Raw genomic sequence first — 22,796 nt, forward strand, 5'->3', positions numbered from 1 at the left:
AGAAGCATTTGATAAGTTTGTTTGATAAAATAAAAGATCTGGCAAAAAGAGGTGGAGTCTGCCATCAACTCCTTTTACAATTTGTTTTTCTTAGTGTTTTGCATGAGCAGATCTGTTTAAGGAAACTAAGAGCTAAATGGTCCATCGTATCAGAAGAGCACACATGCTCACACACACCAGCTTTGGCAGGAAGCTCATTGTGTCTATTCCAAACAACTTCCATTGCATCTTTATCTCTCCAGTTCATTGCTTGCCACAGAGAGATCCTAACCCTCAACTTTCCAAGTTAAAAGCTTCCTGTTCCTGGCTGCTAAATTTAGCTTTGCACCCACTTCCAACACGAACCACAAGATATCTACCAAGAAGTTCTTTCAAGAAGTTAAAGGGGAAAAAAACACTCCTGCTTTTTTCCTTCAGACAACAGTGGAAGGATATTTCCACAGCCTGAGGCTTGGCCAGCTTTAACCATCTAGGCTCAGGCATTGTTTAATTTGGATATTAAATATAGATCTGGTTTTGTCCATTCTGGATTCTGGTGGTTTTTGTGATGGAGACTTGTAAATGCATGTTTTTAGCATGCATAATGCATAGTGCGCACTAAGTGGGTACCAATGCATGGATACACATGCTACTTAGCTCCTTGTATATAAAAAATGTACTAATATTATAAATAATAGAAATGTTTAATTGTATTCTCTTCTGCTAATCACCATGAGAAAAATGTTTCTAGTATGAGTGGAAGGCAAAAATTCCATATCCAGGTCTACTGTTGATCATATATAAAATCTTGAACAAATTTATTTATAGAATTTATATCCCGCCTTGGGCACTCAAGGCGGCTCACAAATAAATCAGTTAGGCTGCAATCCTAACCACACTTTCCTGAGAATAAGCCCCATTGAACAAAATAGGACTTACTTCTGAGTAGACCTGGTTAGGATTGTGCTCTTAATCTCTGTCACTCTGCAGTACCTCAGAGAAGGATTTTAATTAACTAACGTTTTTAAAAGATGAGCAGATATTAAAGGCACTGTGAACAGGCGTGGAGAGTCTGATGTAAAATCTGCTAACTTCATTATCCTCAATAGCATTACTTTTCTTGCCACCTGTTAGTGCCAAGCCACTTTTCTCTGAATCAGCTCTTTGGCTGGCACACTCCATCCATCGCTACGTTTTTTTAAAGCCCCACTTATTTCCATGGGACTGAAGGGTGCTTAATATTGGCTGAATATTTCTCATTCATTTTCTGTTAACATTTTCTGATAGTGTCCTATTGATGCTTTAAAAAACCTGCATAACAAGTGAAATAATAATTACAATTGTTTCCATTCAGAATTAAACTTGGATGCTGGTTCACTTGTACATGGGCTTCATGAAAAAAGGAAGAGCTGGTTTCTTTGTTTTCTGTTGTGTATGCCCACGTTGCAATCCAGTTGATAAAACTACCCTTTACATACTCAGTACTTGAATTTGGGGGGGGGGGGGTGGTTGCAAAAAGAGCTTGGTCCCCTTAGCTTAGGTGGAGATGGGAGCATAATTTGGCTAAAATGGGAGTCAGGGATGGAAGTGGTGGATTTCATTAGGGCCCCCTTTATAATTTCAGCTCTACAGTGGTAATCTTCAGCAATTTTAGCTGCAATAAGAGGGAGGGCTTTTCTTTTTATAGTGGTACCACAGCTGTGGCCCTCGCTTCTCACTGAATTAAGCCATTTCTGCCCAATGTTGCAAATACGCAACAGGGATCAAATGTGTACGCCTGTGGGCTGGTCAGAAATGGGTAAAGAATGGAATCCTCTCTTTTGGCCTTCCGGCAGGGGTGTAAGACATATTTATTCTGGCTTGCTTTTGCCTTTAAAAAATTATTAAGCTGGCTGCTTTTATGGTTGCATTCTGTGTCTGTTTCATTATATTTATTGATGATTTTATTGCTTTTAAAAATTGATTGTTAGCCACTTTGATTTGTTGTTTGTCCAAAAAGAAAGGTGGGATCCAAGTGTTTAAAATAAATAATAGTGGATCAGCATGTCCCCATTTTGGTGGCCCATTTCTTTTCTTCCAGTCCAGTCTACAATGTGTCCATCCACATTCTGTCATGCAGCTAGTCATGTGTGACTTGTGACTTAGAACTAGATTAATGTGAATGTCTTACCAACAGCTTTAGTGAACAATGAAGCCACCAGCATAGTGTGGCTAAAAAGGGATCATCATGTGGTTGTTTGGTTAACACTAATGTATTCCTTTCTGGGGGAGGGGGCACTACAAACAGATATGTAAGGTCCACTGTTTACATTGAAAATCAAGCCTCACAAAATTCAGTATAGCTACCATCATTCCACCTTTGATAGCCAGCACCGCCCTTCAGTCTGGCCACTGAAGGCCAGTAATGGCATGATCAAAGTAACTGCATAATAATCCAAACTTTTATGTTACTGAAGCAATGAAAACTTGACATTGTGACATTTTATTGGTGGTTCTCTTACTGCTTTGGTAATGTATGATTTCGCAGGCAAAATCAAAATATATTAATCTATTATACTAGTTGTGGTTGGGCACTCAGAGTTTCTTTGCACCCATGATTAATCCTGTATGAGTCTGTTGGCAAATCATCCAGCAGAGAGTTAAACAAATCTAACTAAACACACAATTCTCTTGTTATACTGAGCATATTCAATTTACTGTGTTTATACATTCATTTATACAACCTTGGATATGTTGGAAAGTGTGCACTACTTATTTATGCTTCTCATTTTTCTTTTTCTAATGCATATTTATTTTCCAGTGGGGGGAAGGTTTCATGTTTACAGAGTTCTGCTGTGTCTAAGAATGTTAAAACTGAATACAAAATTAAAGATTTTTTTTTATAAGAGATCTAAATAAGTGTGCTTAGTTTGGCAAAACACAAAACTGTTGTGTTGCTTATGGTCTTGAGACCATCTAGCTAGTGAATTTGTACTGGATGTTTCCAGATGACCTGGAACTTCATGCAGTGTGCACCTGAAAGAATTCTGATTTTATTTATTTCCATGCATTCAAGTTAACTTTGTTAGAAATTAGATTTCGTTTTTAAAAGAATGGACCCTTTTTCATTTTTACAGCTGAAAATGCGGACAAGTCAATATTGTATAACCCCAATGGCTTTTCTTTCCTATCCTGCTACGAAACATAAATTATCACAGCCACAAGTTTCTCATATCAATTACAGCAAATAGAAACAAACAACCTTTACATGATACTTTGACCCTGGCTTGTTGAAGGTGACGCCTAATAAAAACAAATAAAAGTGAATGTAGAACAACCTCATTTTGTATCCATATCCTGACAAACTGCAAAAGGAAGCCTATGTACACTTCAGTTCTAGTGGGCAGTGCAGCGTTTCCTTGACCCTTTACCTTCCAAAACATGTGTTGCGTTGGGGAGAGGTGTAAAGGTAAGTCATGCATGCTCCATGTTGAAGAAAAGCCTGTTTTGTCCTTAATACATTGGAGAAATTGTTCAAGATCAGTTCATCCATGTGAAAATATGACCTCTGCATTACTGGCAAGGTCAGCAAGACCCGTGGTGTTCTGCAGAATGAGGGCAGGTTGCTCAAGTTAAAGCTGCCTAGGGGCAGACTTGACTTGCACACCTAATTTTCTAAGATTTAGAAAAACAAACAACTTGCACAGCAGAGAATATGTTAAAACTTGCTTTTTGGAGTCAGTGATTCTCTACTTCCTCTTCTTTTTCTTGTTCAGGCACACTTTAAGCTTCCTATCTTTAATTGCTATTCCGATAAGTTTGATAGTACGTGCATTTTAATATATTCATTTTCTGTTTACATAATTTTATGGACGGGAGCGTAGAGACCAGCTATTTATATTCTCGCAATCTATTTGTTTCTCTTAACTGAAAAAAACAACAAAATGATGTTGGTCATCGTGAAGTCATCCTAACCTACCATGTGCTTCCTTTTGGCCTAATTTAAGCAGTGTTGAGATATTTTAGGTATCATCTGGATAAATAACAATGGGTGAAACAATCGATTTCATTTGGGTTATTTCAATAGCTATGTGAAACTGTATTTAAAATTTTCTAATATTGTATCCAGCATCAAATAGATTTTCTCTTGATAATGGTAGGGACAACATAATTTTGGGGATCTGATCTTTTTGAAGTCCTTCTATGATCCTGTTGTCTTATGAGATAATGCAGGACTGTTATTAATGAACTTTTTTCTTAAGAGAGCAACTTTCTCAAACTTTGTATCTTTTGTTTCAGTTACAGGGAGCTCACAGAACCTTTACTTTTCCCATGCTGAATTTTGACAATTATAATTTACCTGACAATTATGTAGTGCATGCGTAAAGTGTTTCATACATTGGCCTTACAACAACCCTGTGCGATGAATAAATATTACTGCCATAGTAGGAAACTGAAACTGAGAAGAAGTTAGTTGCCTAAGGCCACAAAGTGAAAATTCATGGAATGACAAGTTTGAACAAGAGCATTCCTGATTTGCTGCCCATCTCTTACCTACTAGTCTACACAAGATAATTTTGAAGAGGGAAATGAGTCTTTCACTGGTGGGCAAAACATTAATTCAGCAGTGCAGGGTGCATTGGTTTTTTAGAAAAAGGAAACCATCATGCATAGGGGTTGTTGCTCAAGGGACCACCACAAGCTTTTGCCAACAATCCGTTCTCCCCAAAGTCCTCTGTGTATGCTACAGGACTTGGGAGAGACAAAGAGTTGGTTTCTCATATTGTATGGAACTTTAGAGTCTCTTGCGCTGCTTCTGCCTGCTCAGCGTGATATGAAAAAACCAGCCACACCCATTCCCAGGTCCTCTGCCCGTAACAAAAGACTTGGCAGAAGATAACGCCAGCTCCAAAGCTCAGGGCCCTACCCTGAATTCTCTGCAGTTTGTCTACATCTGTGTTGCAAGCACATTTTGCATGGTGCCCTTGTCTAAATGATAGTTGTCTGCTGGCTACTAAGGGTCCAACTACACCTGGCCCTAAATGCCTTGGTGTGTAGTTACACACTTAGGATACTCATGTATGGCAGCTGCATAGGGCCATGATTTGGATTGGGGCCACAGTGGAGAGGTAGAAAGTGTTTAACTCTTTGCCTCTGATACTGAAAGTACTATCAAAGAAACAGCAGTTTGGCTGTGAAAATTCCATGGTGGTACTTTTGCAATGTTGTTATGACCTTAACTGGGACCATGTAGGCTAAGAAGATACACAACTTTTTGTTTATACAGTATATGCATGTAGAACAATGGTTCCCAAAATGGTGGGTTGTGACCTTAAGGAGAGTGGCCTAGTAATGAATGATCCGAGGGTGCCGCAGTGACTGCAGTGCTACGGGAACCCAGGGGCTTTCCCCCTTACCTGGTGGGTCCTGCTTGGCTTTGGAGGGCCCTCCTCTGATGGCCTCTCTGATGCTGAAAATTGCACCCTTTTGGGACTGGATCGCACTTCCAGTTTTGTGTGAAAACCGGAAGTGCACTCCAATCCCTGGAGTGATTTTCAGCATTGGGAAGGAACTGCAGAGGGGACTGCAGGCCTCCTGGACCCTCCCCAAGACCAGCAGGACCCTCCAGGTAAGGCAAAAAGCCCCTGGGCTTCCACGGTGCTGTGATTGCTGCAGTGTTGTTGGGGCACCCCCCCACACACACCCTAGGCCGCATCCCCGCAAACACTCACCTGTGGTTCCAAAGTTCAAGTTGGACTTTGGGAACTGCTGATGTAGAAAATCAGAAAGCATTTTGCATAGGCTAAGGCTAAGTAACTTTTGTGTTCACTTGGGTAAGATTGCATGTCATGTTTCTATTAATTTGTACCAGATATTTACAGGTAAGGTATTTCTTGGTAATACCTATGCTGAGGGGTTATTGTTTTACATGGCATGCTATAGCCTGGAGCAAAAGGAACTTAGTTTGTCAGTCGTGTGCAAAGTACAGGAAGAACTGTTCAAACATAGGCACTGTAGTTCTCAGAAGAAGGAAAAAGCTGCATTCATTTAAATATATGTAAACCACCAGCAGTACACTGTAGTTTTGACAAGTGAAGCAGGATAAGCTATGATCTTATTTTCTTTCATTTCTCTATAATTATGTATCACTGATGGACTAATAGGAATTGTAAACTTGAAGTAAGTGGAAAAAATGGAGCAGGTGGAAGGCTATTCTATTATGGATCAGTGAGATTTCATCATGCCCCTAAAGCAAAATTGCAGGCTGAAATGTGACTGCATCCTGGCTAGTTCACATACCCCTCCCCCCACCCAGGTGTAGATAATTCACCACTCTTATCCTGTCCAGACCTGTGAGAGACAAGGAGGGTGGGTCTTCAGCACTGGTGCTGCAGGGCTAGAGTTGTCAGTTTCCTTGATTTGAGTTCAAGTTGTCTGCAACATTTCTTTGTTTTTGGTCTCTCCGGATGGAAGAAACGAGGACAATTATGACCCCTGTGGAAGGGCTGAATTTCAAGACAACCCTGACATACTATTTGCATCTGTATGTGATGCTCTTGGTCTAATTTCCATGAGTGTCTACATGCGGAAAGACAAAATAGTTTTATATAGCAGGGAGTTCTTCTCATGAATGATCTCATCATGAGAAGATCCCATTTTTGGCTGGGTCCACAGGTGTACATATTTGGTCCCTGTTGCATATATGCAACACTGGGCAGAAATGACTTAATGTAGGAAGAGCAACTTTATGTGTATAGCTCTCTCTCATTAAGCAACCTTCACATCTGTGTATTGAAACCATTTGTAAGGGCCTTCGCACAAATGTAAAATGTTATCTTTTGCTTTTTTGCTGGCTGCGGTCCCTTAAAACAGCACCATAATGTGCAGAAATTAAGCAGGTAAACCCTTACTTGAAATGGAGAAAACTTTTCCTGTTAAATTTCTGTATGTGGTGCTGCTGTTAAATGCACCATACCTTGGCAAATAAAAAAGAAGTTGGCTACCCTAACATTTTATATTGCTGAGATTTCTTATTCTGGTACTGTGCTGGATAAATCATACAGGCAATTGATGGGATCAGTAAATTAACATTGTGTATACTTAGGGTGCTCTTTATTCTCAGTGACGATTGTTCTAATGGCCTGCTTAGAGAACTGACAGCACATATGTGCAGGGTCTCTGAAAGGAATGTTCTTATGTCCTCCCAGATTTGACACTGTGTGAAGGAGTGATCTATGCATAAGAACATAAGAACAGCCCCACTGGATCAGGCCATAGGCCCATCTAGTCCAGCTTCCTGTATCTCACAGCGGCCCACCAAATGCCCCAGGGAGCACACCAGATAACAAGAGACCTGCATCCTGGTGCCCTCCCTATCTGGCATTCTGACATAGCCATTTCTAAAATCAAGAGGTTGCACATACACATCATGGTTTGTAACCCGTGATGGATTTTTCCTCCAGAAACTTGTCCAATCCCCTTTTAAAGGCGTCCAGGCCAGATGCCATCACCACATCCTGTGGCAAGGAGTTCCACAGACCAACCACACACTGAGTAAAGAAATATTTTCTTTTGTCTGTTCTAACCCTCCCAACACTCAGTTTTAGTGAATGTCCCCTGGTTCCGGTGTTATGTGAGAGTGTAAAGAGCGTCTCTCTATCCACTTTATCCTTCCCATGCATAATTTTGTATGTCTCAATCATGTCCCCCCTCAGGTGTCTCTTTTCTAGGCTGAAGAAGCCCAAACGCCGTAGCCTTTCCACATAAGGAAGGTGCCCCAGCCCCATAATCATCTTAGTCGCTCTCTTTTGCACCTTTTCCATTTCCACTATGTCTTTTTTGAGATGTGGCGACCAGAACTGGACACAATACTCCAGGTGTGGCCTTACCATCAATTTGTACAACGGCATTATAATATTAGCCGTTTTGTTCTCAATACCTTTCCTAATGAGCCCAAGCATAGAATTGGCCCTCTTGGGCCCAGCATATATGGCTTGCCAATAGCTGCAGTAGCTGCAGCTGTACGCTCGTGGTAGTGTCCCCAGCATCCCATCCGGGCAACAAGTCTAGGTAGATAGGAAAATGTAAGATTCCAGGAAATTTCTGGGCCCCCTGCTTTGGCTCCTGGGCCCGTTTTGACCCTGGGCCTAGGTACAAATTACTCCCTTTACCCCCCTCTCCTCAGCCCTGCATATGTGTACACACACACACACACACACACACACACACTCAGGTAATAAATTTTACTTCCATTGAGGTTTTGCTCATTATGACAAAGATGTGTTATGTAACAAAACTTGTCATGTTGGTCTCTTGTTCTTACTTGGTGTATTTATATTCTTGTTATGTTTCATGAGTCAAGCAGCTTCTTAACAGCACTGTTGTTTCTCCTATAGCGCTATTTTAAATGAGTCACTTTATTCATTATGTGTTATATAAGAATACTCTATATAGGAAGGCAGTGACACTTTCCCCCCTTTAATGCCTTATTAAAAAAATGCTTCACTCTCTTACCATGTGCTGCCTTTTCATTTGCCTGTTGATTACTATTTCCAAGAATTCATCATTCACTGGAATGATCCGTTCACGTAATTCACTAGCAGCCTGAAAGAAAATATATCTGAAATATTTCTGCCATATCTCCCAGAGCTTTTGGAAATTATTTTGGTAGCATTGCATTAGGATAGTGGTCTTCAGCCTGTTGAGAGCTAAAACCCTCCTCAACCGGTAGCATGGGACCCTTTATTAAGAACTGGTTACAAGAGAATGGACGACCATAGTTCTGTTTCTGTTCATCCACAATGGCACTGAGCAGCGCTTCTGTTCTTCCAGAAGGGTGAGGAGGTGAGGAGGGGCAGAGAGTGGTATGGAACCAAAGCACAGTCAGTTCCCCCCCCCCCACATTTTTTATATCAGCTGCTCCCCTCCTTTTGTCCCCACAACAACCCTGTGAGGTGGCTCAGGGGGGATTTGAACCTGGATCTTCCAGGTCTAAGTCCACCTCCCAAACCACTACACCACCCTGGCTCTCTGATAAGTGAAGGAAGAGAAAGAGGAGAAGGCAAGACAGGCAGAGCAGAAGAATTTATACAGCAGGGGAGAGCAGGTGGGTTGGACACTGGGAGGGCTCAAAAGGTTGCAGGGTTGGACCAAAGCAATTTCTTCCAAATTTCCAGCAGGGTTCATCTCACCTAGGACTGCGCAGACCTGAGTCTCAAAACAAAATGATAGTTGCTGCATGGCTGTGACCTAGGTCTGGATTAGGAGACCTACCTGGATCTTGACCCCCCTCTGCATTGGTAGTCTGATACAGATGCTTTTGATTTTCAGCATTCTAAATGTGAGCTAGGTTTCCAGATAGGCAAGGCCTTCCCTGACATGCCTCAGCAGAGTTTTTGGTCAGGAGATGAGTTTGGTTCCTAATTGCTCCCAATGAACAAAAGGGCCTTCTGGGCCCTTGCTGGGCCTTCTTTTTTTCCCTTAATCATTTGGGAGAACATGTGTGAAATTTCCTTAACAAAGGGCTTGTTCCCACACGTATGTTGGTCATACTGACTACAGCATCAAGTGGTGACTTGCATGTATAAATGAGTATTCTTAAACAAAGCACTGGAGAGAGAACTTTTCAGTTCACCTCAAACACAAGTCTTTTCAGTGGAGTCACTACCCACTGTCACTTGCTAAGCAACAAGTGTAGTCCAACAAGTGATATGCATTGGGGGATGGAGTGCTCCCTATATACTTTTGTGTGTATGTGTGCATGTGTGTTCTCTCCTTTCTTTTTTACAGTTGTACTTAATAGCACTGAATCAATTTCAGAGGAAGTTTGGTTGAGAATACCAAGCGCCTGACTAGGGTTTACCAGCATGCACAGGTCTTATTGGTGCAGTATGATACATCTATATAAAGCAGCAGTCTTCAAACCCCTTACTGCTATCTCCATAGTGTGTGGAGCTTACCATTCCATGCTATGCTGTCTTATCTTTTGTTCCAATCATGTCAGGAAGTTGCTCTGGCCAGCCACTTCGAGCCAGATATCCAGGTGCAGTGTCTGCTGGGGCAACAGAACGCGGAAGCGGCTGGCTGAAGTGACTTCCTGATACTGTTACCAAAAGGGCTGTTTTGTTTAGGGGAATTAGTATATTACTCTTTTTGCAAACTTCAGGATTGCAGGCTAGATAACAAGACAGCGTAATGCAGAGAAAATTCCTTTTTTGCTTAAAGCGGAGACTGGGAGAAAGATAACTTTCAGTAGGATTATACTTTTATTGCAAAACACACAGGTATACATAATGCACATGGAAAAATGGTAAGTATATGTCTACTTGAATCCTCATACTTGGATCCAGTGTACCTAACTTTCATGGTGGCTGCGTGTGGAGTGTATTTGGTGCATCATTTGGGCAGGAGGTCTGGTCTAGAAGGTAGCGCCTCCGTCTGCCTGAAGATAACATCCACAAGGTCGCCAGTTCGAGGCCACTGGCACCGTGCGACCTTGAAGCAACTAAGAAGCTGAAGCTGAGCTATTTCCATCTGCTCTGAGCGTGGGAGGATGGAGGCCAGAATGTGAAGCCAGATCGGAATGAAACACCTTGAATGTAGTGGTTCTTGAAAGAAAGAACCTCCTTTCAATTGTAAAAATCCCTATTTAATAAGGGATTTAAATAAAAGCCTGCCTATGTAAACCGCCTTGAATAAAGTCTTGAATAAAGACCAAGAAAGGCGGTATATAAATACCTGTTGTTATTATTATTATTATTATTATTATTATTATTATTATTATTATTATTATTATTATCAGAGGAAATCAGAAAAGGATAGGTTGTAGGGAAGGATTTTAGGGGTCCCTGATCTGCATAACCCAGTTGCTAACTAAAGATGGGGAGAGAAGGGGAGAAAAGGGGGGGAGAAGGGAAAAGGGAAAAGGTTCCAGACACAGATATAGTTACCTGTCTTGTGGAGCGGTTGGATGGGAGTGGGGAAGAGTCTTATGGAGGAGGACCTCTGCCTTGGAGGGGCAGCCAGAGAGAGAGAGCATGTGGCGAAGTTCTCTCTTAAAAGGGTTTTTGCTGACCTGGACGCTGACCTGAATGACCCGGATGTGGCCTAGAGCTGATCTCACTACACACAGTGGGGCACGTGGAGCATGCAAAAACAGGATGATCAGGAAGTCAGCTATCAGCCATGGCTGGTCTCCTGGGGGGGGGGGAACTGGACCAACCCCCGAAGGCAGTTTGCATACGGTACTTAAGAGTGGTTGAGTTACAACAATGAGACATATAAGCAACGATTTACAGTGATTGAGACAACAATTTACTCTTCCAGACTCCTTGACTGGGGGATGGGGATGTGGTCACCATGAGCTTGACTTGATTGTCCTGTGTGTGGAGGTTTAATGGGTTTGCATAACAGTGATTGGATCAGGAGACTCTTTTGCATATATCTCTTAAAACAATACAATGCATACATTGACCTGCATGGAAATGGGGGTTGTGTAATCCATGTGCTTGTGGTTTTGACCAGGGTTTTTGGAAAAGTGTGCTGGGGGAAGTGTGTCCTGTGTTTTGAGATTTGGCCTGCATGAGTTTTAGTCCATAATACATAACCAGATATAAAAATCACAACTTAAAAGGAAAAAGGGGATTTTCACGTAACAATACAACTGGAACAAAAGGTAAGACAGTACAGCATGGAACCGTAAGCTTTGCACACGATAGGGAAGGCTTTCCCCTTACACAGCAGTCCCTAGGTTTGAAGACTGTTGCTTTATATAGATATTTTCCAGGTGCTTTCACAATGCATTCTGAAGTGACCCTGGCCAGTGGAGGGAGTTGTAGGCCTCGACATGATCTGGAAGTGGCTTCTGGGATTCCCAGAGACTGCCATGTAGTTGGTCTCCCAACATCTGCAGATCTGTTAATAGTCAAATCTATTGATACCGATACAGATCCCAAGGGAACACTGTATATTTCTAAATTAGCATGTATTCCATTTTCCTGTGCAATGTTAAATTACTTTTTATCCATTAGGTGACCTTGATCAAAAAGTCTTGCTGTGAAAGACTTTTTTTGCTGATTTCCCTCCTCTCCACCTCTACCACCAATCTGGAGAGTTCCCCAGCCCTCTAGATCCACCTTGTAGAAAATAGGTGGACTTCAGATGGGGGCTCAATTTGGCAGCCTCATATACCAAAAAATGTCCTTGGGCTGGTATAGTGGGTCAGTTGGATCTAAACCAAACTATTCTCTTATTTCATTTAGTCAGTTCATTTTAGATTCAACCTAACTCTGCAAATTGAATTTGGATTTTTGTGTGCCTTCAAAATATCTGCTTTCAAATTAGTGAACCATGCGAAGTTTACCAATCCTGTTCCTTGACACACAATAATTTTGTGTACTACCACTTCAGCATGTGATACAGCTTACCTGATAGTTACAGTGTGATGATGTGCAGTCAGGGTAGGCAGAGCCTCACCTGATCCAGCAAGAAAAAAAGACACAACAAGTTGAAAAAAAAGTACTTTTTGCCTTCCCAAGCTGCTTCTCTCCACTCAACTCAGTCTGTTTAAAGCAACACACACATGGAGGGAAGGAGAGCTACCAATCTGCACACTTGCTATTTTGGCTTGCAAGAGGCAAAATAGGCAGGGATGCCTGTTCTACCAGGGAAATCTGCCTCCATTTGCCCAATAAGAAAAAAGGTCACAGCTTGTGTCATCAGTCCCTAGGGAGGCATCAGAAAGAGTTGCCTCCAGCAGGTTGGGCTATATTCATAGCTAGCTACCTAAATAAATAAAAGCAGGGCAGCTGGCTAGCCAATCAAAAAATAGCAGGACACCTGCATCAGCAAGCTCTGAGGAGGCAGCTGAAAGAGTTGCTTCTCTTCTGTTTAAAAAAAAAAGAGAGAAAAAATACAGAGGAGCCTGCACAGTGGACCTAAAGCACCAGAAGTAACCATTTTCTAGTGCTTTAGGAGGCCAGTGCTGAGCTCTCCCCAGCTCCGAGTGGGGGAAGAAGAGATTAGTTAAACTTAAAGGGGGGGGGAGTGTGTGTTGCAGAAACTTTATTTCTGGAGGGAGGAAGATAGTGCGTATGTTGCAGAGATTGAATTTAAGGGGGGGGGGGAGGAAGAGAGTGACTGTGTGTTGCCTCCCTGGCTTGAATCTCACTTCACATCACTGTTGCAATGCAATCTAACACGTGTCTGTTTGGAAGTAAGTCCCATTAAGTTCAAGGGGACTTCATTCCAGGTAGGTGAGGATAAGATTGCAGCCTTAATTTTATGAGATTGCTTAATGTGCAGAGAACAAAATTTACACAAAATGATACCTTCTGTCATTCTAAACATCTTAGACTGGATGACAAATGTGTATCTACAATGTTGGATATGACAGTTCTGAAACTTTTCTTCAGATATAAATTTCAGCTATTAGTTTCTCATGAACTTACTTTGATCTCTAGTCTACTGTGAACGAAGCCAGTCTCTAAATGTTTAAAATTGGAAATGGTTCCCAGAAAAAAATCTGAGGCTCTTATTGTATGCAAAAGAAAAAAGACATCTGGAGCTGGACTTAGGGGCAGATAATTCCAAGGCACAAATATTAATTAAGTATCTAACTTGGGTTGACCTGTAGGCATTTTAAGTGGTCTCTGTGCTTTTAAAACATGTTCAAAACATTGAGTCAAAAAGTATTCTACTTAGAAGAGAATATGAAGTTTTTCATATTAAAAAAAAAGAGCACTGGAGGAAACATGTATCTATACATTTTCAAAACTTTACTTTTATTGAATGCAAAAGAAATAAATGAAATAAAATAAAAAATGCATTACCTTAAAGGCCCATAAACCGAAGCTGTATGTGGTTTTTATTGTTTCACTGGAACTGAGCACAACACTAATCTAAAATCCAATAGTCTCTGGCTGAAGCAGATACTTTTATTGTATTAGATTCTGGAGCACAAGAATGCGCTACCGAAATGTCTTCTTCTTAAGGGGCTAAAATGACCTTTAGTGTGAAAAACTGGGAGAAGAGGAGGGGGAGGGGGGAATGGGTCTAAATGGAAGGAAGCTTAAAGGACTTTGGCAGGCTCCCAGGACAATGGAGCATTCCAGCCCAGGGTGCATTTTAAATGTTTCTGTAGATATTTTTCTAATGCTGTTTGGTACATTTCTTCACATATTCTCCAGCAAAAGGCTTAAAGTGGTGGATATAGATTCTTATCTAAAAATGGATCATTACAAGCTGGAGCTTGGAATGTGGCCTTCTGTGCCTTGTATTCCTTGGCTCTGTAAATTCCAGTGCTTTGTCATTTTCAGGCCTGTGGTAAGTCTGAGTGTTCTCCAGCAACTTTAATCTAATTTATCTCACATAATCCACTCAAACAGCACATCTGTCAAATGTTCTAAATGGTAAGTTTGTGAGCAAGTCTGTTTGAATTTTAGTTGTGGAAAAAATGAATAGTATGACATCTGTGTATGTATTTTAATGGGGAAGAGTTTGGTACGATATCATTGCAGCTAGCTCCATGAGAGGATGTTTGTGGCTTTAAAACATCACTGGAAAGCCAATGTTTTTAGCTGATTGTATTTTTAGGAAATGTTTGCATGGTAAGCATTTTTTTTTTCCTGTAACACTCTTAATTTTACCTGTCCTAACCATTGTAGGAATTTCAGAATTGTTAGAGAACCTGCCTATCTTCAGGAATAGGAATATTTCTTTTCTGTTAGAATGTTGCTAATTCTACATTCTGACTCAAATTCTTAGCTCATCCAACACTCATCCAACTTAGCTCATCTCACAGAAAGTATCACCTAAATTGTATGGACACTGTCCATAAAATGTCATTCAATTTTAAAACTCGAGCTTTTTTAGCTGTCTGTTAACTGAGCAGTTTAAAATGACAATTTAGCATAAGTGTATCTGTGGACTTGTTGATACATTTTACGATTTTCAACCACCGTGCTGCGGCACAAAGGTGTGCCATGACTCATCTGTAGATGTGCCACAGGAGGTTCGGGAAGGATCATATATTAGTAGGGTCATTGGGGATTGTGAGCCCCTGGAGTGAAGCAGTGCATTGTGTGCAGCCGTGCAATGTGACCACTGTCAAAAAACTGGTGGTGTGCCTTGACAATTTTAGCATCTTCTCAGTGTGCCATGAGATGAAAAAGGCTGAAAATAACTGCATTATACTGTAGGACAATGCCCCTTAGTATGATTTCCAGGAGGTTATATGACCTTGTGATTGGTTCATATATTGTGGAGTGGTTCATGTATAGGACTTTTTGCATGTGCTCATCTTTTGGGTGGTTTGTGAGATCGTACCAAAGATATCTGTGAGATCCCCCCTTTATGTGATTATAATTTTAATATCTGAGATTACTGCAGAGTATGATGTCACTCTGTCATAAAGATGTGAGGAGTTTCTGCTAGCAGTTGAGCTTTATGGTTCACTCTACCACAGTCATGAAATGACTTAAAGGTTTAGAACTGGACTCTGCAAACATCCTAATAGGTACAGCTGAATACAGCACCTATCTGAAAGTGTGGTGAACTTTGTATGTAATTAATACAGAGTCATTTTCTGATGTGTGCCAGGAAGCAGTTCTCTTATCTTCCAGTGCTTACCTTAGTTTGAATCTTGGGTCTTTTCCCCATGGATGGGGTCATTTATAAATGTGACTCTGTTAGTCTGAGATGTATTTCTTGAGCACCCTAACCCATGTGTATGTTTCAATCCAAACATGGGAAGTGGAAAAGCCTAAGCAACCATCACTTGTGAAAATAGCCTTTATGTTTGCAATTACAAGACACATATAAAAAGTTATTCTTTAAAGATCCTTCCTATTTTGTCAACAAACGATAAAACCTGGGTAGTCTGTTAACAGGCACTCTGTTGTTCGTCGTGGAGTAGAATGATTGTGAAACTTTCTGTCTTTTAATGTTTCTGTGTATGTAGGTTTGAGGCAAGGGGGAAGGGTTAGAAAAGGGGTGACTAGGGGGAGGCAGAGGGGAAGTTGTAGGAAGAGAAGGGGCGGAGACTTGACCTGAATAAGAGGAACCCCTGCTGACATGGCCAGTCTGACTCATTGAATGACCTGAATACGATAAATGCTGCTTTATCCTTTCTTGAAAGGAACAAGATAGCACAGCCTCAATGCCTGGGTGTGCTTAAATAGGCAGCTCTGGGATGTTTGAGGTGAGTGTGTTTGAAATCGGAGCTCTCTGACAGTCTGGGAGTTGCCGCAGGTCACCTGCCACGCTCCATGGGAATAGCCCAGGACTCTCAAGAAATAGTCCGTGGGCGAATTGTAGTACAAAATACCTTTGTTGGTTGGCCTCTCTCACTAGACCACGGCTTATAAAACATGGTAAAAATAATTCTTAAATATTATTTGAAAGGGCAAACGGCCATGCTGAAAGGTTTGACAGCTTGACATATAGTGCATAGTTTTGATAGCTCGGAAACCGAAATGCAGAGCCAAGACACTCATTTTGCTTGTTATAAGGTTTGCGGTGTGTGTGTTTTCTTTCTTTCTTTTTTTAAAGTGTCTAGTTGCTTTGCAGAGTTCCTATGCTCCTAGCAATTTGACAGGCAATGAGTCTGCTTCAGTGATCTCAAATCCTTTTAGACTAATTTGTGAAAGAGCAGAAAAACAGCTAGCACTTTTTTTTTGGTTCAGTATTAAAAAAAAAAAAAGATTGCTTGCAATATACCTGAATCTCTATCAAGGCGAGTTTATTTTTCAATTACTCTGATGATAATGGGCAGAGCCTAAAGAAGAATGTTAACTGGGAGTTCCTCCCTGGATGAAAAAAGAAATATTGTGCTAGCCCAAACTCAACAGTGACCATGACAGAGATGGTAGTGAGAGCCAGATTTCTGCATTAGAATGTTGCATATGTGAAACGCAAATTCGAGCAATGCCCTTGAATAGCCAAGGGCCATTTTTAAGAGCCTCTGGCTCCTCAGTCACTGGCCTACTAGTTAATTGCCACACGGACTCTGTGACACATGGACAGATAATATGACATTTTCGGTTTCTGTCACTAGCAAACGCCACAGCGTTGCTTGCACTAGTTGCTAAGAAGCTGTCAGAAACCATTAGCAGTTGGCTAAAGTTGCCCTATGGCATTTCCTCATGGCATCAGCAAAACGAGCATAAATCACCCAGTGGAGCCTACTGCTATACTAATGAGGCTGTAAGCTTGTTTATGGACTAGCATCATTTTTATGATTATTTCCACCTTTTCAGCTTGCCTTCATTGGCGGCAGGAGAAGTCAGCTTCAAGAATGAAGTCACTGCTGACATTTTACAAATGCAGTTCATAGCTGCTACCATGTGGCTGGTCAGTGGTTCTTCAAGTTCTGTTTTGTGATTTAAAAAAAAATGTGGGGGGGGGGGGGAGGAAAAGCATTCTCAAGAGACCTGAGGGAGGTGACTATCAAATTGCAGAGTGAATGGAAATGCTATTTAGACTTTTAACTGAGATTTTTTTTTCTTGACAAAGCATCAAGTTTCAGTTTTAAAAACAAACAAAAAAAAAGGAGTGGAAGTGGGTTAAACAATGTATTAAAACCTATGAAAGTAATTTCTTCTAAAGGACTCTGTTTCATTAATTTGCTTTCTCTCTTATCCTTCCCTTATCTTCAGTTGGACAGGACCAAAGTTTATTGTTTTAAGCTTCTCTGAACATGCACAAGTATTTACATGGGATTGAAAGCATTTGCTTCCAATGAAAACCTTGTCTTAGATTACAGCCCAGCAGTGTAATTTCCCTCCCAGATGGGAGTAAAGTAGCTGTATTTGCCTAAAAACAGTAGGAAGAACAAACTGTGCATTAAGCCAAGGCTGTTTTTGGCTGGAGCTAATGATGTAACAAAAACCTTTTATTTGGGATAGGTCACTGCCTGGGATTGAAGGGAGGTGATTTGGCTCTTGCTTGAAAGGTTTCTCCATTGTATCTACATAAGTCTTCACTTTAAAAAGGGGGGGAAAGATTCTATTCCTAATGTTTCTGCTTTCATATAGAAGAAATAAACAGGAAAGGTTCTGGGGAGTGTTATACATGGAACGCAGAAAGCCTTTCCCCTCCTAATGGAGTATATAATTCAGGTGCCCTGAAGGCATGCTTTCAGGAATTCTTTTGCCTGAGGTAATGGGGAGCTAAGGCTGCTTTAAGGCCTTGATTATCTATTGATGCACAAAGCTGGAAAAAAGTCATCTCCGTTGGATTATAGTAGATATTTCCATAAATTATCAATGAATTCTCTTCTAGGCAGGCACAAGGCATTGCTTGCTAAAATAATCTGCAGGCGGGTGCTTGAAATGGGTAGAAAGTATGTTTTTAAAAAGAATAGGAAGAAAGCAGTGGTAAAAGACAATGTCATTAGGTCAGAAGCTCTTTACTTTTAATCAAGGATTGTCTAATAAATTTCTCCCTTCCCCCCACCCCCTTCCGTCTTTTACCTCTCAAACTACAGAAAGTGGATTAGTCCAGGGAAATTTTAAATGCTGTTGAGTTGTTTGCTCATGTTTATTTTATGAATCATTATTTTATATGGTGAATGGTTTCTCTGAATAAAAGCTTTTCAAAGACTTTATCAGCCCAAGTCATCTAAACTCTTTTAAGCCCCTGTTTAGAAATATGAACATTTGAATCGAATCTTTCATTAAATATGGAACTGCACATATATAATATTTGTATTGGAGGGTCATCATTTTGAAGTATGAATATGCCTCTTAAAAAATAACACCTTTCTTTGACTGAGGTTATTTTCTTAATGATTTTTGCCCGGGGTAGAGATGACACTTGCCTAACACTACACCCACACAAAAATACTGATGTTGCAAGTCCCAATATGATATTCTAACCATACACAAAAGATGAAAGGACATAATAAATCATTACACCACCTACTTCTGTAAACTGCTTTCCAGGTTTAACTTCTGCCCCTTCCTACAATGGCTGTTGCATTATGAATTATAGGCCAGGATTACACCATAAAACAAAAGTGCTTGTTATTTTGTTTTCTTGTATAGAGAAACTGGTTTAATTTAATGTGTTGTTAAAGGTCCTCAGTGAATTAATAAAATTCACACAGGCTCAGTGTGGTTGTGCTGATGTAATGGATGTGCATCAAAAGATGAAGTTTATGCTCATTCACCTTTCCTCTTAGAATTTGGAGACAAAAATTGAATATATTATTATACACACTACAAATAGCTACCACTCTGTTTTTGTTTTGTGTGTGTGTGTGAGAGAGAGAGAGAGAGAGATCAGCTTTATCAACCAATTGCATTTTGGAAGTGGGTGCTGCAAGTGCATAAGATACTGTTCCCACAATATTCTATTAATACCCATTTACATTATGGGGGTTATCATTGGCACAGCCCTTTGAAAATATAGGGTTTGCCCATCAGAACTACTCAAAAAGATTTTTTTATGTGCAAAGGACAAGAACATGCATGCCCTCAAGGCCATTCTTTGAATAGCCAAATGGCTTTGGAGGCATCCAGAACATGAATCTGGATGAACTGAAATGTTGTTTATATAGTTATAGTGACAGAAGGCTGCCCTGATTTTTGAAGTGGATATGGATTCAGGTTAAGCGATACGCATCTTGGTTTGCTCTCATATACTGTTGCTGTTAAAAATTACGCACAACAGAGGAAAACCTTTTGCTTTTTAAATCTGTAAGCCTAAAAAAAAAACACGTTTTAATTTCAACTGCTTAATAATGAGAGAAATAGCTAGTGCATTCTGTTTTGTTTTCATCATAAACCAGGACCAAACTGATATAATTATTTCTACCCATTAAATACAGTGTGAAATAATTTTAAATACTGATACCTTTTATTCATTGCAGCTTTAGAGCCCAATCCTATGAATGTCCACTCAGAAGTAAGTCCCATTAGAATCAGTGGGGCTTACTCCCAGGAAAGTGTGGATAGGATTGGGCTCTCTGTAATTCCTTATTCCCCCATCCCACCTCCACCCCTAAATCAAACTTCACTCAAAATATCTGATGATAGCAAAAGTCAAACATTTGATTCATTATATTTACAGGTGATGGCTTGGACAACAGTGTAGCTTCTCCCAGCACAGGCGATGATGACGATCCAGACAAAGAGAAAAAGCGACATAAAAAGCGCGGCATCTTTCCCAAAGTAGCCACAAATATCATGAGGGCATGGCTGTTCCAGCATCTAACAGTAAGTGAACTCTAGATCTCATACGTGAAATGAAATGTGGCTGGAAAATGTCATAGCTGTGGTTGAAGACTTTACTATCTGTCATGAGAGTACAGTTTTATGTGGGCAGGTGGCTGAGGATGTTCGTTGAGATTGTATTTTGGCTATCTTATTAGTGAGGGAGAGAAATACCTAATACTACTTCATGATAACATGTTGAGTTGTTTGACAACAAACAGGTTGCACAATAACTTTTACATTAACAACATGTGAAGCCAGTTATGTTCCTTTTACAGAACTGCTGCTGCTTTTCCTTTCAGTTGGAATTTCTGATTTAAAACCAAAACCAGAATGTGGTCTATTTATTACTTCCCTGTAGGTCCATCTTCACAACTAAATACCAACAGCTTTAAGGGAATGTCACTGGTGGCACTTGTTTGTTTGGTTTTTCTTATTTGGTTTTTCTTAGCCAGGGTGGTGTAGTGGTTTGGGAGATGGACTTAGACGTGGACGATCCAGGTTCAAATCCCCCCTCTGCCACGAAGCTTCCTGGGTGACCTTGGGCCAGTCACTTTCTCTCAGCCTCACCTACCTCACAGGGTTGTTGTGAGGACAAGAAGGAGGGGAGCAGCTGTGTACACCGCCCTGAGCTCTTTGGAGGAAGGGCGGTATAAAAATGTGAAAAATAATAAATAAATAAATAAATAAATAAATAATTGGAATGTATATATCACAAGACAGTTCTGGTTCTGACAGGTGTACTAACTTCTCTGAAGTTAAAGGAATTAATCACCTGATGGAAAAGAGAAGAGGGAAGATGCCCTTTGCTAAATATATAAACACCAAGACAGGGTTGCTGGTGGTGTTTGCTTAATGTGGATTATGTTGTGAAGACCTTTTGCTTTGGTTCAGGAAAATCCTTCCATACGTCAAAGTTATTGTGATTATTGTCACACTCAAATATGCTGGCATTATGCAACAACAAATGTCTGTAAAACTACAAAGATGCTAGCTATGAAGGATTATAAAATAATATTGAAGTGTCAGTTACTACGTCTGTAAAGTTGCACATTTATCCTGACTGGAGGGGGGTCTGACGATTAATGGAAGAATGTGACTTCTTGTCATTCATTTTGAGTTTTTCTCAGCCTAAATTGGTTTTCAATGGAATATGTTTTCTTCTGTTTAAAATAGTGGGGGGCGGAGGCACAAACAGGAACCAGGCCTGCTTCAGGGCTAAGTTTCTCAACACCCCTGCCATGGATCTGCTGTATCTCAGTTACACGATAGTGTAACTTGACCCTCACTCTTCTAACAGTGCAATCCTACCCACGCTTTCTCAGAAGTAAAGTTACTGTGTTCAGTGGGGGTTACTCTCAGCTAGGCGTTTATAAGATTTCTGCCTAAATGAGCAGTCACTGCACTATAGGGAGCCCCCTGTATCCACTTATCCGTGGATTGAGACCATGCCACCTTGTGCACCCCGGCATGCAGCCCCTCCGGAGGCATGGGGAGCTCTGCTCAGGGGCATCCCTGGCCCTCTTGACATCTTATAAGGCATTAAAAATGTCACTTCCAGTTTTATGAAAAAAGAACTGACATTTATTGTTGAGATGATCAACCTGAGTCCGGCAGAGGCCACAGAATGACGTCTTTGTCCTCTGCTGGGCTCAGATGACCCTCTGGAGAAAAGGGGAGCTGCTCCCCTCACCTTCAGAGGTGGGGGCACGTTAGCCGGTATCTGTGGCTTCAGTTAACTGAGTGGGGTTCCGAAAGGGAGCCCCCACAGATACCAGGGCATGCCTGTATTCAAAATGAACCTTTGAAATTGTGCCATTCTAAAATATATGTTATAATTTTGAATTTCTAAAATGAACCTCCTGATTTTAGAAATGGGCTATGTATCAGAATGCCAGATGCAAGGGAGGGCACCAGGATGAGGTCTCTTGTTGTCTGGTGTGCTCCCTGGGGCATTTGGTGAGATACAGGAAGCTGGACTAGATGGGCCTATGGCCTGATCCAGTGGGGCTGTTCTTATGTTAACTCTTCCTGCTGTGCCACATACCTTACAAATGCTGATAGCACTTTGAACATTACCTGTTTAACTTACTTTTCTACCCCAGTCTGTATGTAAAGCTTCTAGATATCTGAAAACTCTTTATGACTCTCAATCGTGTGAGCATGTGGTGTTCACCATTCACAAAAAGTTTTAGTGAATTTCCCTACTTATAATTTCCTTGCAGCTGTCTGCACAGTCCTAGAGAATGGTAATGGATTGCTCTTCTAGCCTGATCTTTTGTAGTAGTCAAGGCAAGTAAGTTCCAGGTGGGATCATGGACAGTTCTTCAGTTTGGAAGGCATTGATCATTCGGCCCTAGTGTTGTGAGCAGGCAGGGGATGCACTGATATCCTGAGTAACCAAATGGCTGAAAAATATCTTTAAAAAAAAATAGATTGAGAATCTCAGCACTACAGACTATGTCTACAATTATGCCAGCCATCTATAGTGGGGGAAAACATTAATTTGTTTAAACTTAGACCGTAGAAAATTTCCAGACCAGATGCAACATAAGCTACGTGATCTAACAGAAATCTACAGAATATACTTAAGGCCCAATCCTATCCAACTTTCCAGCACCAATG

The 22,796-nt window shown here is 40.9% G+C and overlaps 1 protein-coding gene across 1 annotated transcript in view; it reads left to right on the forward strand.

Annotated features, from left to right (window-relative positions):
* Positions 1 to 22,796, forward strand: part of MEIS1 (Meis homeobox 1) — a 176,894-nt gene that overhangs the window by 69,733 nt on the left and 84,365 nt on the right. The window contains exon 8 of the mRNA XM_066640137.1: positions 20,029 to 20,174. Coding sequence (XP_066496234.1) covers positions 20,029 to 20,174 — 146 coding nt within the window. The remainder of the gene's footprint in view (positions 1 to 20,028; positions 20,175 to 22,796) is intronic.

The sequence above is a fragment of the Tiliqua scincoides genome, chromosome 1 (genome assembly GCF_035046505.1).
Source record: "Tiliqua scincoides isolate rTilSci1 chromosome 1, rTilSci1.hap2, whole genome shotgun sequence".
Taxonomy (NCBI): Eukaryota; Metazoa; Chordata; class Lepidosauria; order Squamata; family Scincidae; genus Tiliqua; species Tiliqua scincoides.